Raw genomic sequence first — 25,225 nt, 5'->3', positions numbered from 1 at the left:
TAAAAAAAAGAAAAAAGAAAAATAAACAGCCCTCTGAATGAACCTGTGTGTTTTGGGGTTATAAATTACAAGCTGATATTTTTCTGGAGCAAGCTGAGTTACAAATTGGAGATCAACATGTATGGAGTCACTGCCTACTGAACAAAATAGTGTCACTATTCCTGGAAGATCCCTCGGACCTCTGTGGGAAGTACAGCTAGGTCTAAGGTCTTTGTATTTCCCTAATGAGCATCAGTAATAAACATCAAATATTAGATGCAACTTCATTCATTGATTTATTTTTTCTTGTTTGCAGCAAACAGTTTTATTTGTCAAGGCTAATGGGCAGGTGGACTCGGGAGATCAACCTCACAAGGAAGAGAACAAGGTCAGGATTAGCTCAGAGTAGGTAGATAAGCAGGTTTTGTGGTTATTGTTATTATTATTATATGATTCGGCTTTGCTCTTGCTAAATTGGTTTAATAAAATATCCTGCAATTAAAGTCTAAATTGTGGACATTCCCTTTTTAACCCTTTGTGAAACAGTAAAGGCACAAACCTCAGTATTAATCCTCATTAGTATAAATAGCTCTTATAGGTTACTCCAGCACTTTAAAAGTAACAGATCCTTGGGGTTCAGTTTTAAGCCACTAAATTTAACCTAGTTAGGTACCAAGTGCAACGATCTAGAGGCGAGGTGCCATAACAGCTGTTGGGGCTTCAATGCTACTCGGGTTCCCAGATTTTATCAGAGGAAGCAGGGTAGCCACCTGGATAACAGAGGCAGTTGGTACTGGGCAAGTATCCACACAGATCGGCTTCATCTGAACTCTGCAGTGCCTGCTGGGTAATACTCATAGGATCAGAGGTTAGGACTTTTAAACAGTGAGCTGATCCAGACTTCCTTTATTGAGGAGCTGGTTCCACCAGAATGACACTTTTGATCTCTAATCTGGATCTTAACCTGCTCCGGAGCAGGTTAGGTGTGCAGTATAAGTTATCCATGGTGAGAAGTGAACCATCTTCATAGCATAGGGTTGATCCTGAAGTGACCTGGATAAGCCAAAATCCGGCTTCGTAGTATAGGCCTCTGTTCAGCAGTGTTAGGGTAAGTGAATCCAGATAACAGAAAGAAATCCTGGCTGTGCTGAACGAGTGAACACGATGCATGCTCAGTGTTAACAGAAGGAAAATGTTGGCTTGTTATTTTTCATCACAGATGTTTTAGTTGAGCCTGAGGGCTGTTTCCTTTTTTTACATTTTAAAACAATAATTTGCTTGGTTGTATTGACCCCTGTTAGCATAAACTGGACTTGACAACCTCGTCATCAGGTCAAATCAAACCATTTAATGTAAAAACCAATAATGCCGTGTTCCACTCCAGGTCACTACCGAGTTAGTGCATTCAACAATAACAGCAAGGAAAAACAGGATTTGTTTTAGTTTTAGCAAGATTCATTTATCACTAACAATTTATTGTATATAATGTTGGTCCCCGTGACTCTCCAGCTGGTTCACATTGGCCCACAGTGTTGTTTTTGTTGTTTTTTCCGCCCCTCTCTTTCCCCCTGTCTTTCCCTCGCTCTCCTCTGTCTGCCTGGGCAGAACTCATTAATGGGCTCCCGCTTTTGGCTGACGCAGATGCGCTGATGATCCGCACCTGCCGCTAATTAGTTCCTGTTTTCCCTGGCCGCTAGTTATGGTTGCGGCTCGGAGCAGCTCATCGCTGGAACGTTGAATGCCCCGAGTTTGTAAAGCCCCGGCTAAGTCTAAGTTTGCTTTTGTGATTGTTTGCCGTAGTGTTAACACTTGCTTCTGTGTGTAGGTTCCCTGGACCTGTTTGTGTTTCCTTCCCTGCACCCCGTGTGTGGCAGTGTGGACTGGAGTGTGAGAGCAGAAAGGCGTGAGTGCTGTCAGAGGAGAGGGTTGCGGAGGAGAGAGTGGACAAGCGACTATTGAAGAGTCCCGTGTGTGGATTCCCTTCCCTCTTTTCCACTTTCATATATCTTGTATATATCTTCACTTGTACATATTCTTGCACACCGGTGATTGTGTAAATAAATTGTGAACTCTTGGTTTCCAAGCTGTGTCTGCGCCTGGGTCCTGTGTGACACCTACTTTCTGAGTGGGAAATCAGAGTTTATTTCCACAAAAAATTTCCAACGGGGAACTCAAAATTTCTGACGTCCAGCTTATTTGGAAACATAACATTAACCCGGAGCACCGGCAGACCTACCTGAGGCCATGTGAGACCAGACACAGACATCTGCAAAGCAGAAGATGGAAAGTGACCTCACTGACATGGCATTCCAGTTACCTCTGAACTCGGATGTCAGATCTAGGAAGTGATCTCATTCTTGAGTTGGTGCGTTCCAGAAAAAATTCATACTTGGTTTAGGTTCTTAAGAAGGTAGAGCCATTCAGGTATCACTAGCAATGCAAAGTAATACTGGTGTTTTTATGCTTAAAACCCCATTCATGGACAGAGCCTGATCACTGCAGCACAGACTAAACGTTTACTGTTTTACTGCTGTTTATGTTCAGTGCCACCATCGTGGACTGGTAACTCTGGGTATGCTGGTCTACTCTGACCGTCACAACTGGAAATATGAATTGAAAGGAAGTTACGCAAAAAATTCCCGACTGGGAATTCAGAATTTCTCAATTTCAGACTCACCAAGTGACAAATTATGTCTGTCCTAAGTTGACACCAGCTTAGAGCCTCATAATACAGTTGATCCTATAAACAGCATGATGCACTTGGTTTTAAAACCCCCTGAAGGCCCCACAGCTTATGCTTGGTTGCTTTTTATTGATTTTAGCTCTGCCTTTAATACTATCCAGCCTTTTTCAGAAGCTAAAACAGAGTACACGGAGTTCTATTATTAAATGGTATTATCCTTTTTCAACAAATGTTTTAAAAATTATTTTTAAAAATGTGCAGTTTCAGTTATATAACTATGTCAGTTTTCATGTTGGCTGGGTCTGCTCTCTCAAAAAATCATACTTCTATTTCAGCATTTTTGTGTTTCCTGTTTCCAGGATGTATAAGTATAATTAGACACAGAATGATAACATGGTCTGAAAATTTCTCAGTAAAACGGAGGTTATTAAAAGTAGTGCAGGCAGCCACAAATATTATAGTCCAGAAAGCCCACAGCTTTTATCAGAACAGTGTGCATTACAACAAGCCACAGGGGTTTTGTGCAATTTAAGTCATATCGTAAATTTACAGTTTTTGCCCGTTGCTTGAACACTATAAACCCATGCTTAGACTAAAGTAACACAACCTGAAGCTTTTGTTACCATACCCCAAACACATGTACCCATACCTTAAACAAAAGCGCTGCTTTGCACTCTAGTTGCAAACATGCAACACAGTTACTCCTTTTTGCAACACACATGGTCCTGCATACTACACTCTTTCATACATAAGACACTTTGTTCAAAAATGAAATTTCAGGGTGCCTTTTGGAAAACACATGTATCCAAAATACAAAACACATTGGGTAATTGCAACCACTCAAATACACACCTGAAGGCACTTACTTGCAAAACTCAAAACCAATTAGCCAACTACAAAAAGCCCTCAGTTTAGCCATTTCAAGAACTTTGCAAGCATGGATCGAGGGAGCGCAAGAGGAAGAGGAGGAGGAGGTCGAAGAGGCCCTGCACGGACCCATATTTCTGATGATATAAGAGCAACTTTGGTGGACCATGTCATCAACCATGGCTTGACCATGAGGGAAGCTGGGCAGAGAGTCCACCCACATCTTAGCCGCTTCACAGTGGCATCTGTAATACGAACATTCCGACTAGAAAACAGGTATGTCGTCACCCCTCTACCTTCTACTCTACTCAGATGGTTTTCATAGCACTGTTCTACAGTATATCACATTACCATATCAAGTGTACAGGGTATTGCAGGGTGCTAATGCTTCTTTTGCAGCCAAAGTGGTAGTTTTTGTGAAACATACCATGATTACTTATATTGAAGTACAGTGGATGATACAGTATATACAGTACTGTAAGAAAAATAAGCAAACTGATGACAATATGTGGTTGTATGTCTCTAGAATGACTCGAGGACCTTCTGGGGGAGGACGCCAACGCCTGTTCACACAACAGCAGGAACTTGCCGTTGTGGACCTAGTGAGGGCAGACAATGCCATCCGTCTCCACCAGCTACGAAAGAAAATACTTGCAGACAGGCAAGTATTCAACAACATAAACCATGTGAGCATCACCACCATCAGACGCATCTTGGGAAAACACAGCATCACCATGAAGCAGCTCTACAGAGTCCCATTTGAGAGGAACAGTGACAGGGTCAAGGGACTTCGAGCTGAATATGTACGGGTAAATGTAACTGTCCTTTACATTTACAATACAGTATTGGTGAAATCCAGTAGCAGCTGAATATGTACCATATCAGTACCACATGGATCCATTCTGAGAGCTACACAGGTACCTGTGTGATGGGGTGAGGGTTCTGTATGTGTAGCACTGTAGTACAGTAATATGTCCTGTTTTTTTTACAGAGAATCTTGGCCATGGATGGAGCTGCACAGCCTCATGAATTCATTTTCATTGATGAAGCTGGATTCGACCTGTGCAAAACAAGACGACGGGGTCGTAATGTAATTGGCCAAAGGGCAATTGTGCACGTCCCAGGGCAGCGCGGGGGAAATATCACATTGTGTGCTGCCATAAGCCTTCGAGGGCTTCTGCATCATCATGCAAAACTAGGTCCATACAATAGCCAACATATACTCACATTTCTAGATGCTCTCCATAATATAGTTGTACAGAACAGCCCAGATCAGCCCAGGTTTGTGGTGATATGGGATAATGTCAGTTTCCATCGGGCTGCTCTGGTCCAGGCCTGGTTCTCCAACCACAATCAACTTGAAGTGGTATACTTGCCCCCTTACTCACCATTTTTAAACCCTATAGAGGAATTTTTTTCAGCTTGGAGATGGCGTGTATATGACCGCCAACCACATGCCCGCATGCCTCTTCTGCAGGCAGTGGAACAGGCCTGCGGCAACATTCAGGTGACAGCAATCATGGATGGTTTTGACATGCAAGGGGATATTTTCCCCGGTGCCTAGCGGGAGAAGACATTGCTTGCGATGTCGATGAGGTCCTGTGGCCAGACCCCAACAAACGGCGGGATCCATGAGCCCACGTATGCACAATTGTCATGATTTTTTGTGTTTACAGTATAGTGTTTTTTCTATTAGAAAAAACACTATACTTTCACAGGATCAGTACTGGACTACATCAAGTTCTGTACTGCAAATGTGACAGTGGACAAAAGCATTCGGGTTTTCCCAAATCAAAAACCCTGGACGACCAGCGAGGTCCGCTCACTCCTCAAAGCCCGTGATGCTGCCTTCAGGTCAGGTGACAGAGCTCTGTACAGGGCTGCTCGAGCTGACCTGAAAAGGGGATTAAAAAAGCAAGTCAGACCACAAAAGGAACATCGAGTCCCACCTGTCCAGCAACAACACACGAGAGGTGTGGCAGGGAATGCAAGACATCATCAACCACAGAGGCAGCACTGCGAAAACAGAGAATTCGAGTGTGCAGCTGGCAGAGGAAATAAACAGCTTCTTCGCCCGCTTTGAAACACCACAACAGCAACACTCATCTGCTTCAGCCCTGCTCCCATCCTCATCCTCATCTGGTTCCCGTGCCGCTCCACTCACTGTAACGGAGCACGATGTCAGACGTGTGCTCCTAGCAGTGAACCCCAGAAAGGCGGCGGTCCAGACGGAGTACCTGGCAAGGTACTAAGAGCATGCGCACACCAGCTCACCCTCATCTTCACCAGACTCTTCAACCTATCACTGGATCAGGCAGCCATCCCATCCTGTCTAAAATCAGCCACAATCATCCCAGTGCCGAAGAAGTCTCCCATCACCAGCCTGAATGATTACCGCCTGTGGCCCTCACACCGGTAATCATGAAATGCTTTGAGAGACTAGTCCTTCAACACATCAAGGATTACCTCCCCCCAGAATTCGACCCCCACCAGTTTGCATACCGTGCAAACAGATCCACAGAAGACGCCATCGCCACAGCCCTCCACGCTGTGCTGAGTCACCTAGAGCAGCGGCAGAGCTACGTCCGAATGCTCTTTGTGGACTACAGCTCAGCCTTTAATACTATCATCCCGGACATCCTCATCAACAAACTGGTCAATCTTGGCCTCCCTCCTCTCACATGTGCCTGGATAAAGGATTTCCTCACAAACCGGCCCCAGACTGTGAGACTCGGCCCTCATCTCTCCTCCACTCGCACACTGAGCACCGGCTCCCCACAGGGCTGTGTGCTGAGCCCCCTCCTGTATTCTCTCTACACCCACGACTGCAGTCCGCCCACAACAACACTCTCATCATCAAGTTTGCTGATGACACCACGGTAGTCGGACTCATCTCGAAGGGAGACGAGGCAGACTACAGAGAGGAAGTCCTGAAGTTGGCAGCATGGTGTTCAGAAAACAACCTGGCACTGAACACCAAGAAAACCAAAGAGCTCATTGTTGACTTCAGGAGACACAGCACTGACTTGGCCCCCTCTACATCAACGGGAGTGTGTGGAGGGTCCACACCTTCCGGTTCCTTGGTGTCCTCATCTCTGCTGACATCTCCTGGACGGAAAACATCTCAGCGGTCATCAAGAAGGCCCAACAGCGGCTGCACTTCCTGAGAGTCCTCAGGAAGTACAAGCTGAACTCCAACCTGCTGCTGACCTTCTACCGCTCGTCCATTGAGAGCCTGCTAACCTACTGCATCACGGTATGGTACGGCAGCTGCACCAAGGCAGATAGAGTGAGGCTTCAGAGTGTGGTCAAGACAGCACAAAAGATCATCGGCTGCCCTCTCCCTCCCTGATGGACATTTATTCCTCCCGCTGCCTCAGCAGAGCAGCAAACATCATCAAGGACAGCTCCCACCCTGGCTTCAACATACCAGCCTGCTTCCCTCAGGGAAGCGCTACAGGTGCATCAACACTAAAACCCACAGACTCAAAAACAGTTTCTTCCCCAAAGCGATAACCACCCTGAACTCACACATGCACCGATAACACAGCCCCCACTTCCCACTTCCTCTATGGACCACCACTATTTATACCAATTCTATGTGCAATAACTCAACTGTACATACATAACACTATTTATTACATATTGTTTACGGTTTGTAAATTGTACATTTTATATATATATACACATCTTCTTCCCTATGTTAATACTGTCCATATGTATATAGTGCTGCAGAACTGTACCCCCAAACATGTTTACACTGAGTAGGAGATGCTCTGTATCTCATTGTACAGCTGTATAATGACAATAAAGGCATTCTATTCTATTCTATTCTATTACTGTATTATGGTTTGGTTTTGGTTTTTTTGCTTTATCTGAATTCATGGTACTACAATGTACAATATTGAGTAGGCCGATTTGCTTTTTTGGTTGTTTGAAATGTGTCTCCTGAAAATATGCCTTCTGAATAAACAATGAAAATCAAAGGCTGCAGTGTTTTATATAAAGTAAACTAGTGTGTTCCCCCGATCTGAAAGTGTTTGCATATGATGCAAGTATGTGTCATTTTGTCAACATAGTTACATTTTGACAAAGGAATGTTAGGTTTTGAGAGTAGAGTTTCAATTTGGCACAGATGTGAATGGTATATTTCCCAGTGTTGTGTCATGTTTACTTGTGTTTAGAGTTTTGGCACAATGAACGAAGTTTTGCAAAATGTGTTCAAGCAACGGGCAAAAACTGTAAACGGTTTAAGAATTCATTTGTAACTTGCTCAATTAATGTTCTGAATAGCTCTAAATAAAGTTTATGGAGATCTGTTGTGTTGCACTAACACAACAGTCATACCTACAATTAATTTTGATTTCAAAATATGTATACTTTTTATGTATGTCCTTTGTATGTGGTTGTTGTAATGCTTGCACTGTTGGAGGCCAGAACAAATTTCCTCTTTGGAAACAATAAAATACATTAAAACGAATGAATGAATATTTCTGTGGAAGCTTCTGATTTGATCCTACCAGTGCTTACTTAGGTTTATACCCTATATTCTGCTATAGTCTGTTCCTTGTCTGATCAGCAGGGGGAAGCAGAATACAGAGAGTGCAGAATTATTAGACAAATGAGTATTTTGTCCACATCATCCTCTTCATGCATGTTGTCTTACTCCAAGCTGTATAGGCTCGAAAGCCTACTACCAATTAAGCATATTAGGTGATGTGCATCTCTGTAATGAGAAGGGGTGTGGTCTAATGACATCAACACCCTATATCAGGTGTGCATAATTATTAGGCAACTTCCTTTCCTTTGGCAAAATGGGTCAAAAGAAGGACTTGACAGGCTCAGAAAAGTCAAAAATAGCGAGATATCTTGCAGAGGGATGCAGCAGTCTTAAAATTGCAAAGCTCCTGAAGCGTGATCATCGAACAATCAAGCGTTTCATTCAAAATAGTCAACAGGGTCGCAAGAAGCGTGTGGAAAAACCAAGGCGCAAAATAACTGCCCATGAACTGAGAAAAGTCAAGCGTGCAGCTGCCAAGATGCCACTTGCCACCAGTTTGGCCATATTTCAGAGCTGCAACATCACTGGAGTGCCCAAAAGCACAAGGTGTGCAATACTCAGAGACATGGCCAAGGTAAGAAAGGCTGAAAGACGACCACCACTGAACAAGACACACAAGCTGAAACGTCAAGACTGGGCCAAGAAATATCTCAAGACTGATTTTTCTAAGGTTTTATGGACTGATGAAATGAGAGTGAGTCTTGATGGGCCAGATGGATGGGCCCGTGGCTGGATTGGTAAAGGGCAGAGAGCTCCAGTCCGACTCAGACGCCAGCAAGGTGGAGGTGGAGTACTGGTTTGGGCTGGTATCATCAAAGATGAGCTTGTGGGGCCTTTTCGGGTTGAGGATGGAGTCAAGCTCAACTCCCAGTCCTACTGCCAGTTTCTGCAAGACACCTTCTCCAAGCAGTGGTACAGGAAGAAGTCTGCATCCTTCAAGAAAAACATGATTTTCATGCAGGACAATGCTCCATCACACGCGTCCAAGTACTCCACAGCGTGGCTGGCAAGAAAGAGTATAAAAGAAGAAAAACTAATGACATGGCCTCCTTGTTCACCTGATCTGAACCCCATTGAGAACCTGTGGTCCATCATCAAATGTGAGATTTACAAGGAGGGAAAACAGTACACCTCTCTGAACAGTGTCTGGGAGGCTGTGGTTGCTGCTGCACGCAATGTTGATGGTGAACAGATCAAAACACTGACAGAATCCATGGATGGCAGGCTTTTGAGTGTCCTTGCAAAGAAAGGTGGCTATATTGGTCGCTGATTTGTTTTTGTTTTGTTTTGGAATGTCAGAAATGTATATTTGTGAATGTGGAGATGTTATATTGGTTTCACTGGTAAAAATAAATTATTGAAATGGGTATATATTTGTTTTTGTTAAGTTGCCTAATAATTATGCACAGTAATAGTCACCTGCACACACAGATATCCCCTAAAATAGCTAAAACTAAAACAAACTAAAAACTACTTCCAAAAACATTCAGCTTTGATATTAATGAGTTTTTTGGGTTCATTGAGAACATGGTTGTTGTTCAATAATAAAATTATTCCTCAGAAATACAACTTGCCTAATAATTCTGCACTCCCTGTATAACATAACATAATTTTTGGAATTTTTTTCAAATTTTTGTGGCACTTCAGTGTTTAAAGCAAAAAAAATCCCAATGTAGCCTCAAGGTACATAATAGTACAAAGTCTGTAACAAAAAAATCTTTACAGTCAAAGAGAATTTGATTGTAAAATGTGTGTTTTTATGACAAAACTGTCATGTGTGTTCATCATGGAGCCTTCTTCTATAGAGGCAGCATGTAGTTGTATATTGGATTTTAGGTCAATATTGCATCCCTTTCAATAACTTAGTTTCAATTTTTATTGAAACAAAATGCATTATAAATAGCCTAATTTTAACATTTTAAACGTTGCGTCCACATAATGGGCTTAAGTGGGACACGCACACACATACATATACTGATACTGATAAGCACTCACTGACGCATCACCCTCCCTACCCAACGCCACCTCCAACGCTTACCTCCCCTCTGATGTGGACATCGGGTCAGTTGGAGGCGCAGTCGAAGATTGCAGCGGTCCCAGATCAGATGTACACACTGGAACTCTTTCCCATGTTGCTTGTCTGTGTTATTGTGTTATGGTGTGTTGATATCTGTGCATTCCTGTATTATCCTTTTGTGTTACATATTTCGATGTTTTTTTCCTCGCTACCTGGCCTGACTTGTCTCCCCAATGTGATGTTTGTATTGTATGTACGGTCGGCAAGGTCTGTCATCTCGGTTGTGGGCAAAAGACTTGCAACTGACAAATAAAGGCTATCTCATCTCATCTCATCTTCTTGTTTAAATATATTATCATGTCTTATAGACTTGACAGTTAGAGATGACTCTGTTACCTGGACCAAAGGGCTGCAGGAACCAGGTGCGTCCTGCCCTGCCTGGTGAGCTGGCTGCAGGCTGAGTGGGGTTGAAGGCTCGGATCGTCTTAACATCAGCCTTGTTGTCACCTGCAGTGGGGATCTCTAGCACTGGAATGACAGTGCACTGGTCCAGCAAGCCATCAGATGTCATTACTTCAGTGTAGCCATCTTCACAGCCACACACACCCACCTGAAACAGGAAAGAGAAATTTCGTAGTGCAATCTGTTATATGAAACTATGTAAACGAAACTGAGCAGCAGAGATGTGCCATAGGTAACACAAAGAATAATAGTTCCTAGAAGTCAGACAAATTATTTTCAAACTGCTTTAAAAAGGGAGAAAAGATGGCTTTCTGGTGATTATTCACAGCAACATTTTCATATTTTCTTTTTCCTTTTTATGGTTTGGTTTTGGTATCTGATAGTTGCACTGACCAATTCATTGCATTACATGTTAAATTGATAAACTATGAGGTTTTGAAAATCCCCAGATTAACTTGAGTTGTTTTGGAGTCGCTTTTAGAGAAGTTAAGTCTTCCGGATAAACCTGTAATAAGAACACTGCCTGATGTCAAACAGTAACTGCTTCCACAACTGTGGCAGAGCAACTGCGACGGCTTTCTCTCCACCACTTGCTCTTGGAACTGAAGAAGCTTCTCAGATGAAAAGTGAAACGTTTTTAATAAACTTTAAAAAAAAGTCCTGTCGCTGTTTTTTTTTTTTTTTTTTTTTTTTGTTATCGTTGAAAAAAAAAAAAAAAGTTTTAGTTGAAGATATGATTGATTGGAAAGGCTGAAAAACCAATGCACCTTAAAGTGCCAAATTTCAACCCAGCCCTTTGAACTTTGTACTCCAATTTTGATTTCTCAAAATTCTTAAAACACTTAACCATAACGCTGCAAGCCACTTAGAGCTCCCAGGGACTTCAGTCACAGTGCTCTTCATAGACTGTAACTGTATACACCAAGTTCAGCAGTGCTTTTTATAACTGTATGCTTGTTCTCATAATGAAAGTAAATCCATGCAGGGCTCGCAAAATCTATCTCAGCCCTGCCCGTCGGGCTGTATGATAGCCCAACGGGCAGGGCTGAGATAGATTTTGGTAGCCCGACTGGAGAAATCGCTAGCCCCGGGATGTTGGGCTAGCAATTTTGCGAGCCCTGCCATGACATGAGATGCACCTATGACACACGTCTCTGAGCATGTATTTCTATTTGTTTGAACTACACCTCTTCTGAGAACATGTTTTTGTATTTGTTGTCTGTTGAAGGGCAGTTTCACTACTACCACTAGCAGTGTGTTACTGGCCTGACTCTTTCATACATATTGAAAAAAAGGATTGAATTGATTTGAATGAAAATACTAATGCAACGCTGAACAATATTAAGGTAAGTGAGAGATATGTAGTTCTGACTGACCAAAGTACAAACTTTTTTGATGAGTTGTGAGATTCAGATGAGAAATGCATCAAAACATAATAAAAAAATGACTTTGGTAGTGATGTGTATATATAGACACAGCAGTGCGTACAAACACAATGGGAAATGTGTGTGGGGAAAATGTGTTCCATATTTGAGAAGTACTTCAAAGTGATCAAGAAAAACTGCAAAATGAAATACACAAATTAATAAACTGTAATAAACACTTGGTGTTCGCTCTCTGTGCGGTAGAGTATCACTTCCTGTTCCTGTTCCAACACTCACTGGTTATTTTGAGCAGTGGCGGAGCGGGGGGGTGGCTTACTGGGCTTAAGCCCGGGTTGTTTTTTCAGAAGCCCGGGGTCTTTTGGAGTGTATTTTTTTCATAGTTAGATGCCTGGCTGACAACTGTATAAAACAAAAACTACACACAATATTCGAAGCACATAGTGCACACTGTGGGAATTTACGACTGTGCGTGAATCCCCCCTAATATTGGTTTGATCCGAGCTCAGACACTAAGCGACTGAGCGAGGGGGCGGGGGGAGCTGCTGCCTGCTAGTGTGCTGTTGGAGAAACAGAACCAGGCAGACAGAGGAGAACTGAAGTTTGACCAGGTACCAAAGCAAATCATTCGTACTGTACAAATAATGTAAATATGACGGTGTATCACGAAAGATTGATATCAAACTGATCACTTGACCCATATTACGTTACTTGCTCTTCAAATGAATCAAGAAATGGCGAAATGAAAAGCCGAACAACAACAATGCTGTTTCTTTAGAGAGTCTTAGCTTACATGTGTGTTTATTTCATATTTTCAGTTGTTACCCTCCACGGCTAAACAAATCAGTTTCAGTAATGTACTGATATACAAGAATGGACATAAGGGGCTTCTTTCAAAGAAAAAACTCTAGTAGATGTTTTATATATTACGGTTTGTATGTTGTTCCGTATATTTCTATGCAAAACAAGAGGAATTTCAATACACAGCAGTATATTCACAGTTTAAACCAGATATTTACATACACTTTATGGAAAACACAAGAACATTTTTTTACTGTACAGCATCAATTTAGAGTAAACTTGTTTTGTTTTGGATAAATAAATGTTGAAATATCTTTTGAATTAGTTAAATGTCAGAATAAAGAGAGAGAGAGCTGTCTATTTTAATCACTTTCATCAAATTTAGGAGTACATATACACTAAGTTTATTGTTAATTAATAAGAAAACTCTAGACAATTCCATTGTGAGCTGAAGAAGCTTCTGATAGGTTAGTAGAGTCCATGTGAGTAAATTGGTGGCACACCTGTGGATGCATTAAAGGCAAAACACAGAGCCTGTTTCTTTGAAATAGGAAAATCAAGAGATATCAACCAAAACACCAGGAAAAGAATCGTGGAGCTCTATAAATGTGGCTCAATTTTGAATACAATTTGGTGCCATTTACAATTAAGAAATACAGATAGTTTCTCTCTTTACTCTTAAAGTTAACAAATATGTTTTTATATTTATCAATCCAAAAAAAATTAAACATTTAGTCTGATTTGATGTTACAATTAAAAAAGTGTTTGTGTTTTGATCTGAAGAGTATGTAAATATCTGGTTTCAACTGTATATTTGATGATTGTCAGCACAAAGAGGGAGAGTGAGGACAGAACAGAGATGGAACAAGAGCAGGTGAGACACACATGTTAGTCAAATGGTTGTTTACCAAAAGTATCACCGTACTCATGTATCTCGTACCTAGTGTTTCTTTTAAGATTTGTTATTATTCAAATTCTATATTTATTAAGTTATTCAGGCTTGTTTGCACAACAAGGCTAAATAATTATATAAACTTTTCTGAATCTAAATAGTGTACTTTGGTAGAATTAAAAAATAAGTGTAGTGCAGGTCTATGATGATTTTTAGTGTTACTATCATCTAGTTCTGATTCTGGTCTTGTCTTGGTTAAATCCTAAGTAGTCCTGATTTTGAACTGTTGTAGTCCTGTTTTCATTCCAGATCAGTTCTGGGTCTGGTTGAATTGGGGTTTAGTCCCCGTGTCTTGATACAGCCCCGACTTTGTTCTGCCTTGCTGCTTAATTAAAAAACTCGTTTAAGGTGTCCTGCATATCTGATATATATTTTTCCCTATATGAAGTCATTCTTTTTTAAACAAAACTCAAAACAGAGCCTAATAATCTTTAAGTCATTTCTAACCCCCCCCCACCAAAAAAAAAAAATCCCACATGCACACTACCCTTTAGGGCTAAGCCCCGGGTGTTTCAAATGTCTGGCTCCGCCTCTGATTTTGAGTAGCCTATCTGTATAGCTATTTCATTAAAAACTTTTAGATAACTTCTGTTTTCATAATATAATCTTCACGTGCTTCATCCGAAGCACACTCTCTGTGTACTCACTAATTTATAGCCAAAGTATTCACTCACTGTCTCTGTACTGTTTCGCTAGCTTAGCTTAGCTCATAGCCGACTCGTTAGCAACATGGCTACTTCACCTGTCCCTCCTGCACTTTCCTGCTCATTGTGCCAGATGTTTAGCTACTCCTCAGCCTCCTTTAGCAGTAATGATACTTGTAACAAATGTAGCATATTTGCAGCTCTGGAGGCCAGGATTACTGAATTGGAGACATGGCTTCGCACCCTCGATTCACCCGTAGCTAGCCAGGCCCCTGTAGGCAGTGCAGCCGAAGATAGCGTAGGCCCCGCTAGCCAATCCCCCAGACCCCAAGCAGCTGGGGAAAGAGGGCGGCTGGGTGACGGTGAGGAGGAAGCATAGTCTTAAACAGAAGCCCCAGGCACACCACCAACCTGTTCATGTGTCTAACCGTTTTTCCCCACTCGGCGACACACCCGCTGGGGGTCAAACTCTGGTAATTGATGATTCTGTTCTGAGACATGAAGCTAGAGACGCCAGCAACCATAGTCAATTGTCTTCCAGGGGCCAGAGCAGGCGACATTGAGGGAAATTTAAAACTGCTGGCTAAGGGTAAACGTAAATTCAGGAAAAATAATTCAGGTCGGCAGTAATGACACCTGGTTACGCCAATCGGAGGTCACTAAAATCAAAATTGAATCAGTGTGTAACTTTGCCAAAACAATGTCGGACTCTGTAGTTTTCTCTGGTCCCCTCCCCAACCAGACCAGGAGTGACATGTTTAGCCGCATGTTCTCCTTAAATTGCTGGCTGTCTGAGTGGTGTCCCAGAAACGATGTGGGCTTCATAGATAATTGGCAAACCTTCTGGAGGAAACCTGGTCTTGTTAGGAGAGATGGCATCCATCCCACTTTGGATGGAGCAGCTCTCATTTCTAGAAATATGGAATTAAACCCCCCAAAATATGACTATCCAGAGTTGGGACCAGGAAGCAGAGTTGCAGTCTTTCTACACGCCTCTCTGCAGCTTCTCTCCTCCTGTTACCACCCAAAAAATCCATCTCCATAGAGACTGTGTCAGCTCCCAAACAGACAAAAAACGAACTAAAAACCAGCAACAAACAAGTTAAACATAAAAAAAAAATCACAAAGGAAGAACAATAGAGTATCCACATCTGAACCAAAGAGTAAAACAGTCTGTTAGTACATGACTTAATAATTGATCAGCAAATCGATTTACTTTGCCTTACAGAAACCTGGTTGCAGCAGGATGAGTATGTTAGTTTAAATGAATCAACACCCCCGAGTCATTCTACCAGAAACCTCGAAGCACAGGCCGAGGGGGCGGTGTGGCAGCAATTTTTCACACCAACCTATTAATCAACCAAAGACCAAGACAGACTTTTAATTCATTTGAAAGCCTGATGCTTAGCCTTGTCCACCCCAGCTGTAAAACTCAGAAACCAGTCTTACTTGTTATCATATATCGTCCACCTGGGCCTTACACAGAGTTTCTCTCTGATTTCTCAGACTTTTTATCTGATTTAGTGCTCAGCTCAGATAAAATAATTATTGTGGGTGATTTTAACATCCATGTAGACGCTAAAAATGACAGCCTTAACATGGCATTTAATCTGTTATTAGACTCAACTGGCTTCTCTCAGAATGTAAAAGAACCCACCCACCACTTTAATCACACTCTAGATCTTGTTTTAACATATGGCATAGAAACTGAACATTTAACAGTGTTTCCTAAAAACCCTCTGCTATTTGATCATTTCCTGATAACATTTACATTTACAATAATTGATTACACAGCAGTGGAGAGTAGACTTTATCAAAGTAGATGTCTTTCTGAAAGTGCTGTAACTAAGTTTAAGAATATAATCCACCCACTGTTATCATCTTCAATGCCCTGTACCAACATAGAGCAGAGCAGCTATCTGAACGCTACTCCAACAGAGGTCGATCATCTTGTTAATAACTTTACCTCCTCACTACGTACGACACTGGATACTGTAGCTCCTGTGAAAACTAAGGTCTCAAATCAGAAGTACCTGACTCCGTGGTATAATTCTCAAACACGTAGCCTAAAGCAGATGACTCGTAAGCTGGAGAGGAAATTGTTGGGTCGGTGTTCCCACAAGTTCTAGAGACTTATTCATCATGAAAGAAAACAAGACAGTCAGCGATCGATCGATTACTTGCGCAAGGGAGGCCTGTCTGTGTCCAGCACAAAAATGACCCAAACGATGGCCTCCTCCTGCTGCCTTTTATTGAGAGACAGTTCACACAGCAAAGCAACGCCCACATGGTTCTAAGACAAGGCTTTGTATGTATATGTGTGAACTTCTGTATGTAAGTAAGAATGTGTGTGTGTGTGTGTGTGTGTGTGTGTGTGTGTGTGTGTGTGTGTGTGTGTGTGTGTGTGTGTGTGTGTGTGTTTTGGGGGTGCGTTTGTGTGACCTCCTGATGACCAAAAGGGTCATAAAAGCAGGAAGCTTACAACACAAGAAACAGATCTTTCAGATACAATGTATCTACAATAAAACCTCCCCCAACACAAAGTGGTTAGAGGTGTTCAGGATCAAAGGAATGGCTTTGATAATACTGCTTGAAATAAGACTGTACAAATTTAAGAAACACAATGGCAACATTCAACAATTAGACCTAACAGAAATGGCGTGTCACAAATTTAGAGGATCATCATTTAGCCTGGAGAAATAGTTTGTTGCTTTATAAGAAAGCCCTCCGCAAAGCCAGAACATCTTACTATTCATCACTGATTGAAGAAAATAAGAACAACCCCAGGTTTCTCTTCAGCACTGTAGCCAGGCTGACAACAAGTCAGAGCTCTACTGAGCCAACAATCCCTTTAACGTTAACTAGTAATGACTTCATGAACTTCTTCACTGTTGACTCAGCCCTGAAAATCTTAGAAATATGGTATCCAACCAGATTCTTACTCTGGATGGCATTACCTTGGCCTCCAGTAACACTGTGAGGAACCTTGGAGTCATTTTTGACCAGGACATGTCCTTCAATGCACATATTAAACAAATATGTAAGACTGCTTTCTTCCATTTGCGCAACATCTCTAAAATTAGAAATATCCTGTCTCAGAGTGATGCTGAAAAACTAGTTCATGCATTCATTACTTCCAGGCTGGACTACTGTAATTCTTTATTATCAGGATGTCCTAAAAACTCACTGAAAAACCTTCAGCTAATCCAAAATGCTGCAGCAAGAGTCCTGACAGGGACTAGAAAGAGAGAGCAGATTTCTCCTGTATTGGCTTCCCTTCATTGGCTTCCTGTTAAATCCAGAATTCAAAATCCTGCTCCTCACATACAAGGTCTTAAATAATCAGGCCCCATCTTATCTTAATGACCTTGTAGTGCCATATCACCCTATTAGAGCACTTCGCTCTCACACTGCAGGCTTACTTGCTGTTCCTAGAGTATTTAAAAGTAGAATGGGAGGCAGAGCCTTCAGTTTTCAGGCCCCTCTTCTGTGGAACCAGCTTCCAGTTTGGATTCAGGAGACAGACACTATCACTATCACTACAATCGTGGCTCAAGAGTTGGGAGTTCGCCTTGTAATCGGAAGGTTGCCGGTTCGAGCCCCAGCTTGGACAGTCTCGGTCGTTGTGTCCTTGGGCAAGACACTTCACCCGTTGCCTACTGGTGGTGGTCAGAGGGCCCGGTGGCGCCAGTGTTCGGCAGCCTCGCCTCTGTCAGTGCGCCCCAGGGTGGCTGTGGCTACTATGTAGCTTGCCATCACCAGTGTGTGAATGTGTGTGTGAATGGGTGGATGTCTGGATATGTGAAGCGCTTTGAGGTCCTTAGGGACTAGTAAAGCGCTATATAAATACAGGCCATTTACCATTTACTACTTTCAAGATTAGGCTTCAAACTTTCCTTTTTGCTAAAGCATATAGTTAGGGCTGGACCAGGTGACCCTGAATCCTCCCTTAGTTGTGCTGCAATAGATGTAGGCTCTCAGTTTCTCTTCCACAGCATGTCTTTATCCTGTCTTCCTTCTCTCACCCCAACCGGTCGCAGCAGATGGCCCCGCCCCTCCCTGAGCCCGGTTCTGCCGGAGGTTTCTTCGTGTTAAAAGGGAGTTTTTCCTTCCCACTGTCGCCAAAGTGCTTGCTCATAGGGGGTCGTACGATTGTTGGGTTTTTCTCTGTATGTATTATTGTATGATCTGCCTTACAATATAAAGCACCTTGAGGCGACTGTTGTTGTGATTTGGGGCTATATAAATGAAATTGAATTGAATTGAATTGAATAAACATGCTTTGACTCGGGAATCATTCTTTTCAGAATTTTTCTGGACTGCAGATTCTTCACTGCAAATTAAAGAACTGAGAGCATTGGCAGTTATTAATTCAATCTGATATTACAGCATGACCACAGTATGGGGAAAGCACTTAAAGGCCTTCACTCTCTGAGTAACAATCTAGTCTCAAAACCAATAGCCTGACATCAAGAGTTAAGCATGACAAACGTTTTCAAAACCAATCACATGGACATTGGTAAATAAGAATCTTCCTTTGGCATAAAAATGCTCCCTGCATGACTAATTAATACGATGTACTGTAGAAACATGACCTACTGACCTAAACTACTGAATAACATGAATGACCTAAAAAAAAAAAAAAAAAAAAAAAATATATATAATCACATTTCTAAAGGTTTAAAAAAACAGAAATAAAACAGCAGCCATTCTCAACTCAAAAATCTAAGTCATACAAGGTTTACAGTCACATATCATGATGTCATTGTAAGTTTCACAATTTGTTAACAACTTCTCTTATCAAATGTCTCAATATCTCAAAAATGAGAAACCTCCTGTCTCAGAGTGATGGTGAAAAACTACTTCAGTCATTTATTACTTCTGGGCTTCTCTACTGTAATTGTAATATCATGTTGTTTTAAAAAAAACTTCCTGAAAGCTTTGAGTTGCTGCAGCAACAGTACTGACAGGTAATATAAAAAGAGTCCTTATGTCCCCCATATAGGATTCCCTTCAGTGGCTCCCTGTTAAATCCAGAATCAAATTGAATTCTTCATGTTCAAGGTCCTGAATAATCATAAACATCTTATCTTAAAGACCTCAGATCATCCGAATAGAGAGCTTTGCTCTTGGACTGCAGGCTTACTTGTAGAAGTAAGAAGCAGTAATGATGTGTTCTAATATGATACATCTACGAAGCAAACAGCAGGCTAGTTTTCTGCTTGTCTTCAACTATATCAGAATGAGAAACAACTGCTCATGCTGGTAATGATGGTCATCTACACTGAATTTAATATTTGTAAGCATAAGCATTTCATTTTTCAAACGATGTGTGACTTGAATCTTATATTGAAAAAGGAGAGGTGGAATTTTTATTTGCTTGCATGAAGGGTTTAATGAGTTGTCTATAGTTCACAAGAATGTAGAGTCTGGCAATGGATCTAAAATAGTTCTATTAGATACATCTCACATCCACCTGGACAGTTACTCAGTGGCACAGTGGAAGTGTTAGGTGTAGGCTGTGTGCAGGCAGGAGTGGTGGTAAGGAGGACCCAAAGTGCAGACGCTCGAAGTCAAAAAGGTGAACTCAAAACAGCTTTAATGCTGAACTCAAAAAAGGTAACAAAACTGGGACTCAAAATAAACTCGGGCAAGCAGACAGAACACACAGCATAGTAAACGGTAGATCACGACAATGACAAACTGAAACACAGGGCTTAAATACATAGAGGGAGCAATCAGGGAATGGGCAACAGGAGGGAAACACAGCTGGGGCAAATCAGGACTAACGAGACAAGGAAGCAAAACCAGATATATTAACATAAGACATGGACCTTCAAAATAAAACAGGAAACATAACACAGACACAGACTCACAGGCAGGCACTACAACAGAGGGAACAGAGACATGGGACCAGGGCAGACACAGACACTGACTGGACACAGGGATATAGCAACTAAGGATACACAGAAACGCGAACTAGACAAGGGGATACAGCTGACAGGGGAGACAGAGCAACTAGAGAAGACAGAGACATAAACCATAAGACAGAACTCAAAGAAACCAAAGACTAGAAATTATAAATAATATAATAAACCCAAAAACCCTGGGTCAACGACCCAGGCATCCTAACAGGAAGATGAAGACTGGATCTGATTACAGATGTAAGAAGAATGAATGAATTGACATCATATACTCACCTCTGTGCACAGGGACTGTGGCTTGGTGCATGGTGGGTTACACGATCGGTCTGCCTTTGGTTTGGCTGTTGTAAGGCATCCACCTATGGAGTAAGGTTCAAAAGGTCAAACCAGAGGTTTGATGTTCTGTTTGGTTCTTTTTTTTACTTATTGTTTATACTGACTTATATTAAATTTTTTTAATATCTTGAGCCTTAGTTCTTTATTTGAGTTCCTGTTTATTTGTCTTAGTAATCTACTTAGGGTTTACTTTGTATAGTCTTTTGTGTTATTTTCATAGCCTTCCACCTTCCTTGTCAAGTATAAGTCTGTGAATTTGCAATAAACCAAGCACCTTTCAGGTTGTGTCGGGTTTCCCAGCAGCACAAATCCTGCTACAGTGTTGCCCAAATTCCCAAAGTGATTTGTCAGACCTGTGGCATGATCCTTTGTGGATATCTTCGGAGCTGCAGCCAAGGTGTGCCAGTGGCAGAGTGGGCTCTGTGGCAGCTGCCTCTGCTTTACATACAGCAGCGCTGAACCTGCTGCCAGCATCACAAGGCAAGTTTAAGCACATCTGTGATTTTGGATCATCTGGGGCTGTCCCCTAAAGATCACTGCTGCCAGTTCCTTGGAGAGCCAGATGAAAGCGTGTGATTGCCTCTTCAACTGTACCCAGAGGCTCTGGGAAGTTGCGGGTAGGTGGCCTCCCAGCACCCTCTGTTTTTAGTAATTCAGTATGTCCTGGACCTCAGTGGTAAGTGGGGCATGCAGACTATGAAGTGATGTGGTCGTACAGAGGTCGCACAAATTTACCACCTCAGACTCCTTAAAGCATGGACAGAGGGAGAATACATTTCTCCTGTGAGATTAGTAAAGGATAGAGATGAGTTGGGGCAGGAGGTGCAAACTTCAACCATTCCCACCTCTCTCCTTTGTGACCACCTTCTAACACTGGGCCAAAGAGCAGATGTTGTGTGTCTGTTCTCTCCCCTGCCCAGTTGCACCGCTCTCATAGAGCACCACTTTGAAAATAACCCTGGGGTGGTGCTGCAGCACCACCCCAGGGTTATTTTCAAAGTGGTTTCAATTCAATTCAATTCAGTTGTATTTATATAGCGCCAAATCACAACAGCAGTCGTCTCAAGGCACTTTATATTGTACAGTAGATACAGAGTTTCACAGCTCTACGGGTTACCTGAACACAAAACGTAAAGAGTTCAGAGGGAATTGGCTGAAGAAAGATGGGTCTATGGATTTTTGATGGATTTGACCAAGGGTTGCTGGCAGATTCTCTTTTCTCCAGAGTACAAGGAGAAAACGGTCTTTTCCACTCCGTATGGGTTGTACCAACTGGTCATCCTTCCTTTCAGCTTGTTGGAGCCCCGGACACTTTCCAGCATCTCATGAACCAGGTGCTGTGGCTGCACACTACACAGGCTGCCACCTATCTGTATAATGTTATCATCCACAGTGACACCTGGGTGGAGCATATGCAGTGGGAAGTGTGTGGTCAGATGAAGGGAGGTACAGTATATGGGGTACCAACTGGGAGGCAGGCAGGTGCACCCCCAGATAGACAAAACAGCAGCCATTAAATGGACTGATTCTTATAAAGTACTTTTCTACACTGAGCACTCAAAGTATTTTGCACAACTTGCCTTATTCACCCATTCACACATGCACTTTTTTCAGTGGTCTTTCTATGTGAGGGCTTCTATCTTACATTCACACACATTCATATTCTGATGGATGCATTGGAGAGCATCTTGGGGTGAGCATCTTGCCTAAGTATGTTTGGCATGCAGAATGGAGCAGATGAGGATTGAACCACCAGTCCTCATCTGCTTCCTATTTAATAGGTAGCCTGCTCTACCACCTGAGCTACAGCTACAGCCAACCCTGAACCTTATGTTAAAATCCCCATGAGTAGGCGATAAGTTGGGTAACGGGGCTGGAATGTGGCTTTGCGGCTCAGCTGCAGGGGAGGGGTGTGGTCCAGTGGGTTCAAAGGCTGCGCCTGGGGAGGCTTGCAGGCACAGCTGTCAGCAATGGTCTAATGATGCCTTCCCTGTCTACAACTATGTTTGGTGGTAGAAAGGGAAGCTATGATTGTATTCCCACTAAGAATAAAGTAATGGGAATGATGAAGACAGTGTACAACTGACACTGACAGAAAAACAACTGCAAAAACATGGTGATCCTGCGAGGCTACTGAATATTTATTAGGTGGTGGGCTCGGGAGGAGAAATCAATATTAATATTCATGAAAGGAATGCCACTGCTTACCAGCAAAAATCTATAAAAAGTGAATAACAATGTGCATTGTGCCAATCACAGCTGCAAAGGCCAGCACACCATCTGGAGTATCAGATCTACTGATAATTCTACATGTATACAAAAATATGAAAGAATTGGCTGTTTGGAAAAGAAGCGGATGCAAATTATATCTGATGCAAGTGCTGATGGTGATGGACAGCAGGCTTCAATCATCACTGTGGCACTGCTGGGGATTGAAAAACATCTGTTAACTGGATCTCAAATTCTCTTTCCAGTAATACTTGTGGGGAAGGCTGTTTGAGGAAACCTTATCCACATTATCACCCTGCTAATCACAGAGCAAATCCTCATGTTAAAGATTCATTGTAGCACCTTCAGAACTCATGCACACACTCACATTTACATCTGCACTGTCTGAGATCAGGCTGTAAACTGGTCTGCAATGGCAGACCAGTTTACTGGTTTGAGCATTCAGTAAATCGAGGGTTTTAAAGAACTGGCATTGAACTGGGGAAAGAGTAGCTTTAGACATTAAATGATAAACAGGGTTAGGCTTAGTGGAGTTGAAAACTAATTTCATGATCTTTTCCATTTTCCGCTCCAACCATCTCCATTATAACTAGAACTAGTTGGATAATTTAAAAAGTACTTTATAAACATTTGCTCCTTCTTTCACATACAAAACACTGACAGGGAGACTGTAGTTCGTTTATTTCATTTGTTCATTTAGTGAGCAGGTTCTTATTACCTGTGACATTGAGACCATCTGAACGCTCACACCAGACGTGCCGAGACGAGCCTCTCCATGGTCCACTTTTCCACTTGTAATCAAAACATTCACCGTCTACAAAAAGGATATAATCAAAATAAAAATTACAAATTTTTTTATTTTATTTTTTTTATTTAAAATTAAATTATATGAATTATACAAACATGAATATGAGACACTACTATATCAATGCTGAAATTTCTGGATTAGTTTAGTTTACTTTTTTTTTTTAAGAAAAAGTCCTTTGACTCTTGTGACCAACCTGTACATGGTCGTGCTTCAAGCTCTTGTTCTGGACACTGCAGCAGGTTCTCAGGATCCTGGGCCACCACAGCTCTAGATCGAACTTGGACTGAACCAAAGCTCAGGTCAACCCCATTTATGCAGCTTAGCTGGCATGAACTCCAAACAGTCCAGTCTGTCAAGTAGCACTCTCCTACAGAACAGAAATCAGTTAATCAGCAAACCAAAATGCAACATCACTGTATGATGTAAAAACTATTTAAGGTTTTGATAAACATAGTGAATCCATAATTAAAGTTTTAAGTATAAAACAGCAGTCCTACCACTGGATAAGAGCCACAGTGGTGCATATCCTCAGCCTATTCATGGCTTATTAAAAATAATCTACATTATTTACTCAAATAAACGCCTACTTTAGTTAGTTTCACAGTCCTGAGCCTCACAAATGTTTAATTCTTGTTTTGCCCATGATTCATTGCCCCAGCAAATTATAAAGTTTATTTTATTTTATTTCTTTATTTCATCTTTTGTCTTTGTGGTAAACGGACAGAAAGACATACTGCAGTCACAACAAAACTTTTAAGATTATTATTAAATTATTTCCCTAAAGTATTTCATTTAAAGCTGAAGTACAAGTGATTCAAGAATGTTAATCACGGGCTGTTAAAATGTTATATTAAGCTAGTGAAAGGAAAATGAAACGTAAATGAAATGGTACACAAATCTTACACATTAAACGTCTTTAAAATGAGCATTCGTTGTCACTTTATGGTAGCCATCCATAATGTTTAGAAATGCACTAGTTCAAAAACATTTACCACTCAAGGTCATTACTATTGTAATGGCGAGACCCTACAATTGAGAAAACCCCAACAATCAAATTCCCTTTTAACAGGAAGAAATTTCCAGCAGAGCCAGGGAGGGGCAGCCAGTTGAACCAGCTTGAGTAATGGGAGAGACAGGACAAAAAATACACTGTGGAACAGAGCCACACATTAATAATAACCAATGATTAAATGCAGAGAGCTGTGTAAGCACATAGAGATTGAAAAAGATGAGTGAACAAGAAACACTCATGGGCCAGCATCACGGGAAGCCCTCAGCAGCCTAGACCTGTTCCTGTGTAACTAAGGGGGGATTCAGGGTCACCTGGTCCAGCCCTAACTATATGCTTTAGCAAAAAGGAAAGTTTGAAGCCTAATATTGAAAGTAGAGATAGTGTCTGTCTCCTGAATCCAAACTGGAAGCTGGTTCCACAGAAGAGGGGCCTGAAAACTGAAGGCTCTGCCTCCCATTCTACTTTTAAATACTCTAGGAACAACAAGTAAGCCTGCAGTGTGAGAGCGAAGTGCTCTAATAGGGTGATATGGCACTACAAGGTCATTAAAATAAGATTGGGCCTGATT

The 25,225-nt window shown here is 41.8% G+C and overlaps 1 protein-coding gene across 1 annotated transcript in view; it reads right to left on the bottom strand.

The window, feature by feature from the left end:
- LOC116335010 (thrombospondin type-1 domain-containing protein 7A-like) overlaps positions 1-25,225 on the bottom strand; it is a 255,565-nt gene that overhangs the window by 5,194 nt on the left and 225,146 nt on the right. Inside the window, exons 23-26 of the mRNA XM_039605075.1 lie at positions 23,839-24,012; positions 23,556-23,651; positions 20,549-20,631; positions 10,504-10,717 (exon numbers count right to left, since the gene is read on the bottom strand). Coding sequence (XP_039461009.1) covers positions 10,504-10,717; positions 20,549-20,631; positions 23,556-23,651; positions 23,839-24,012 — 567 coding nt within the window. The remainder of the gene's footprint in view (positions 1-10,503; positions 10,718-20,548; positions 20,632-23,555; positions 23,652-23,838; positions 24,013-25,225) is intronic.

This window comes from Oreochromis aureus, linkage group 22 (genome assembly GCF_013358895.1).
Source record: "Oreochromis aureus strain Israel breed Guangdong linkage group 22, ZZ_aureus, whole genome shotgun sequence".
In the NCBI taxonomy this organism is placed as follows: domain Eukaryota; kingdom Metazoa; phylum Chordata; class Actinopteri; order Cichliformes; family Cichlidae; genus Oreochromis; species Oreochromis aureus.
This window is presented reverse-complemented; position numbering and strand designations above follow the sequence as displayed.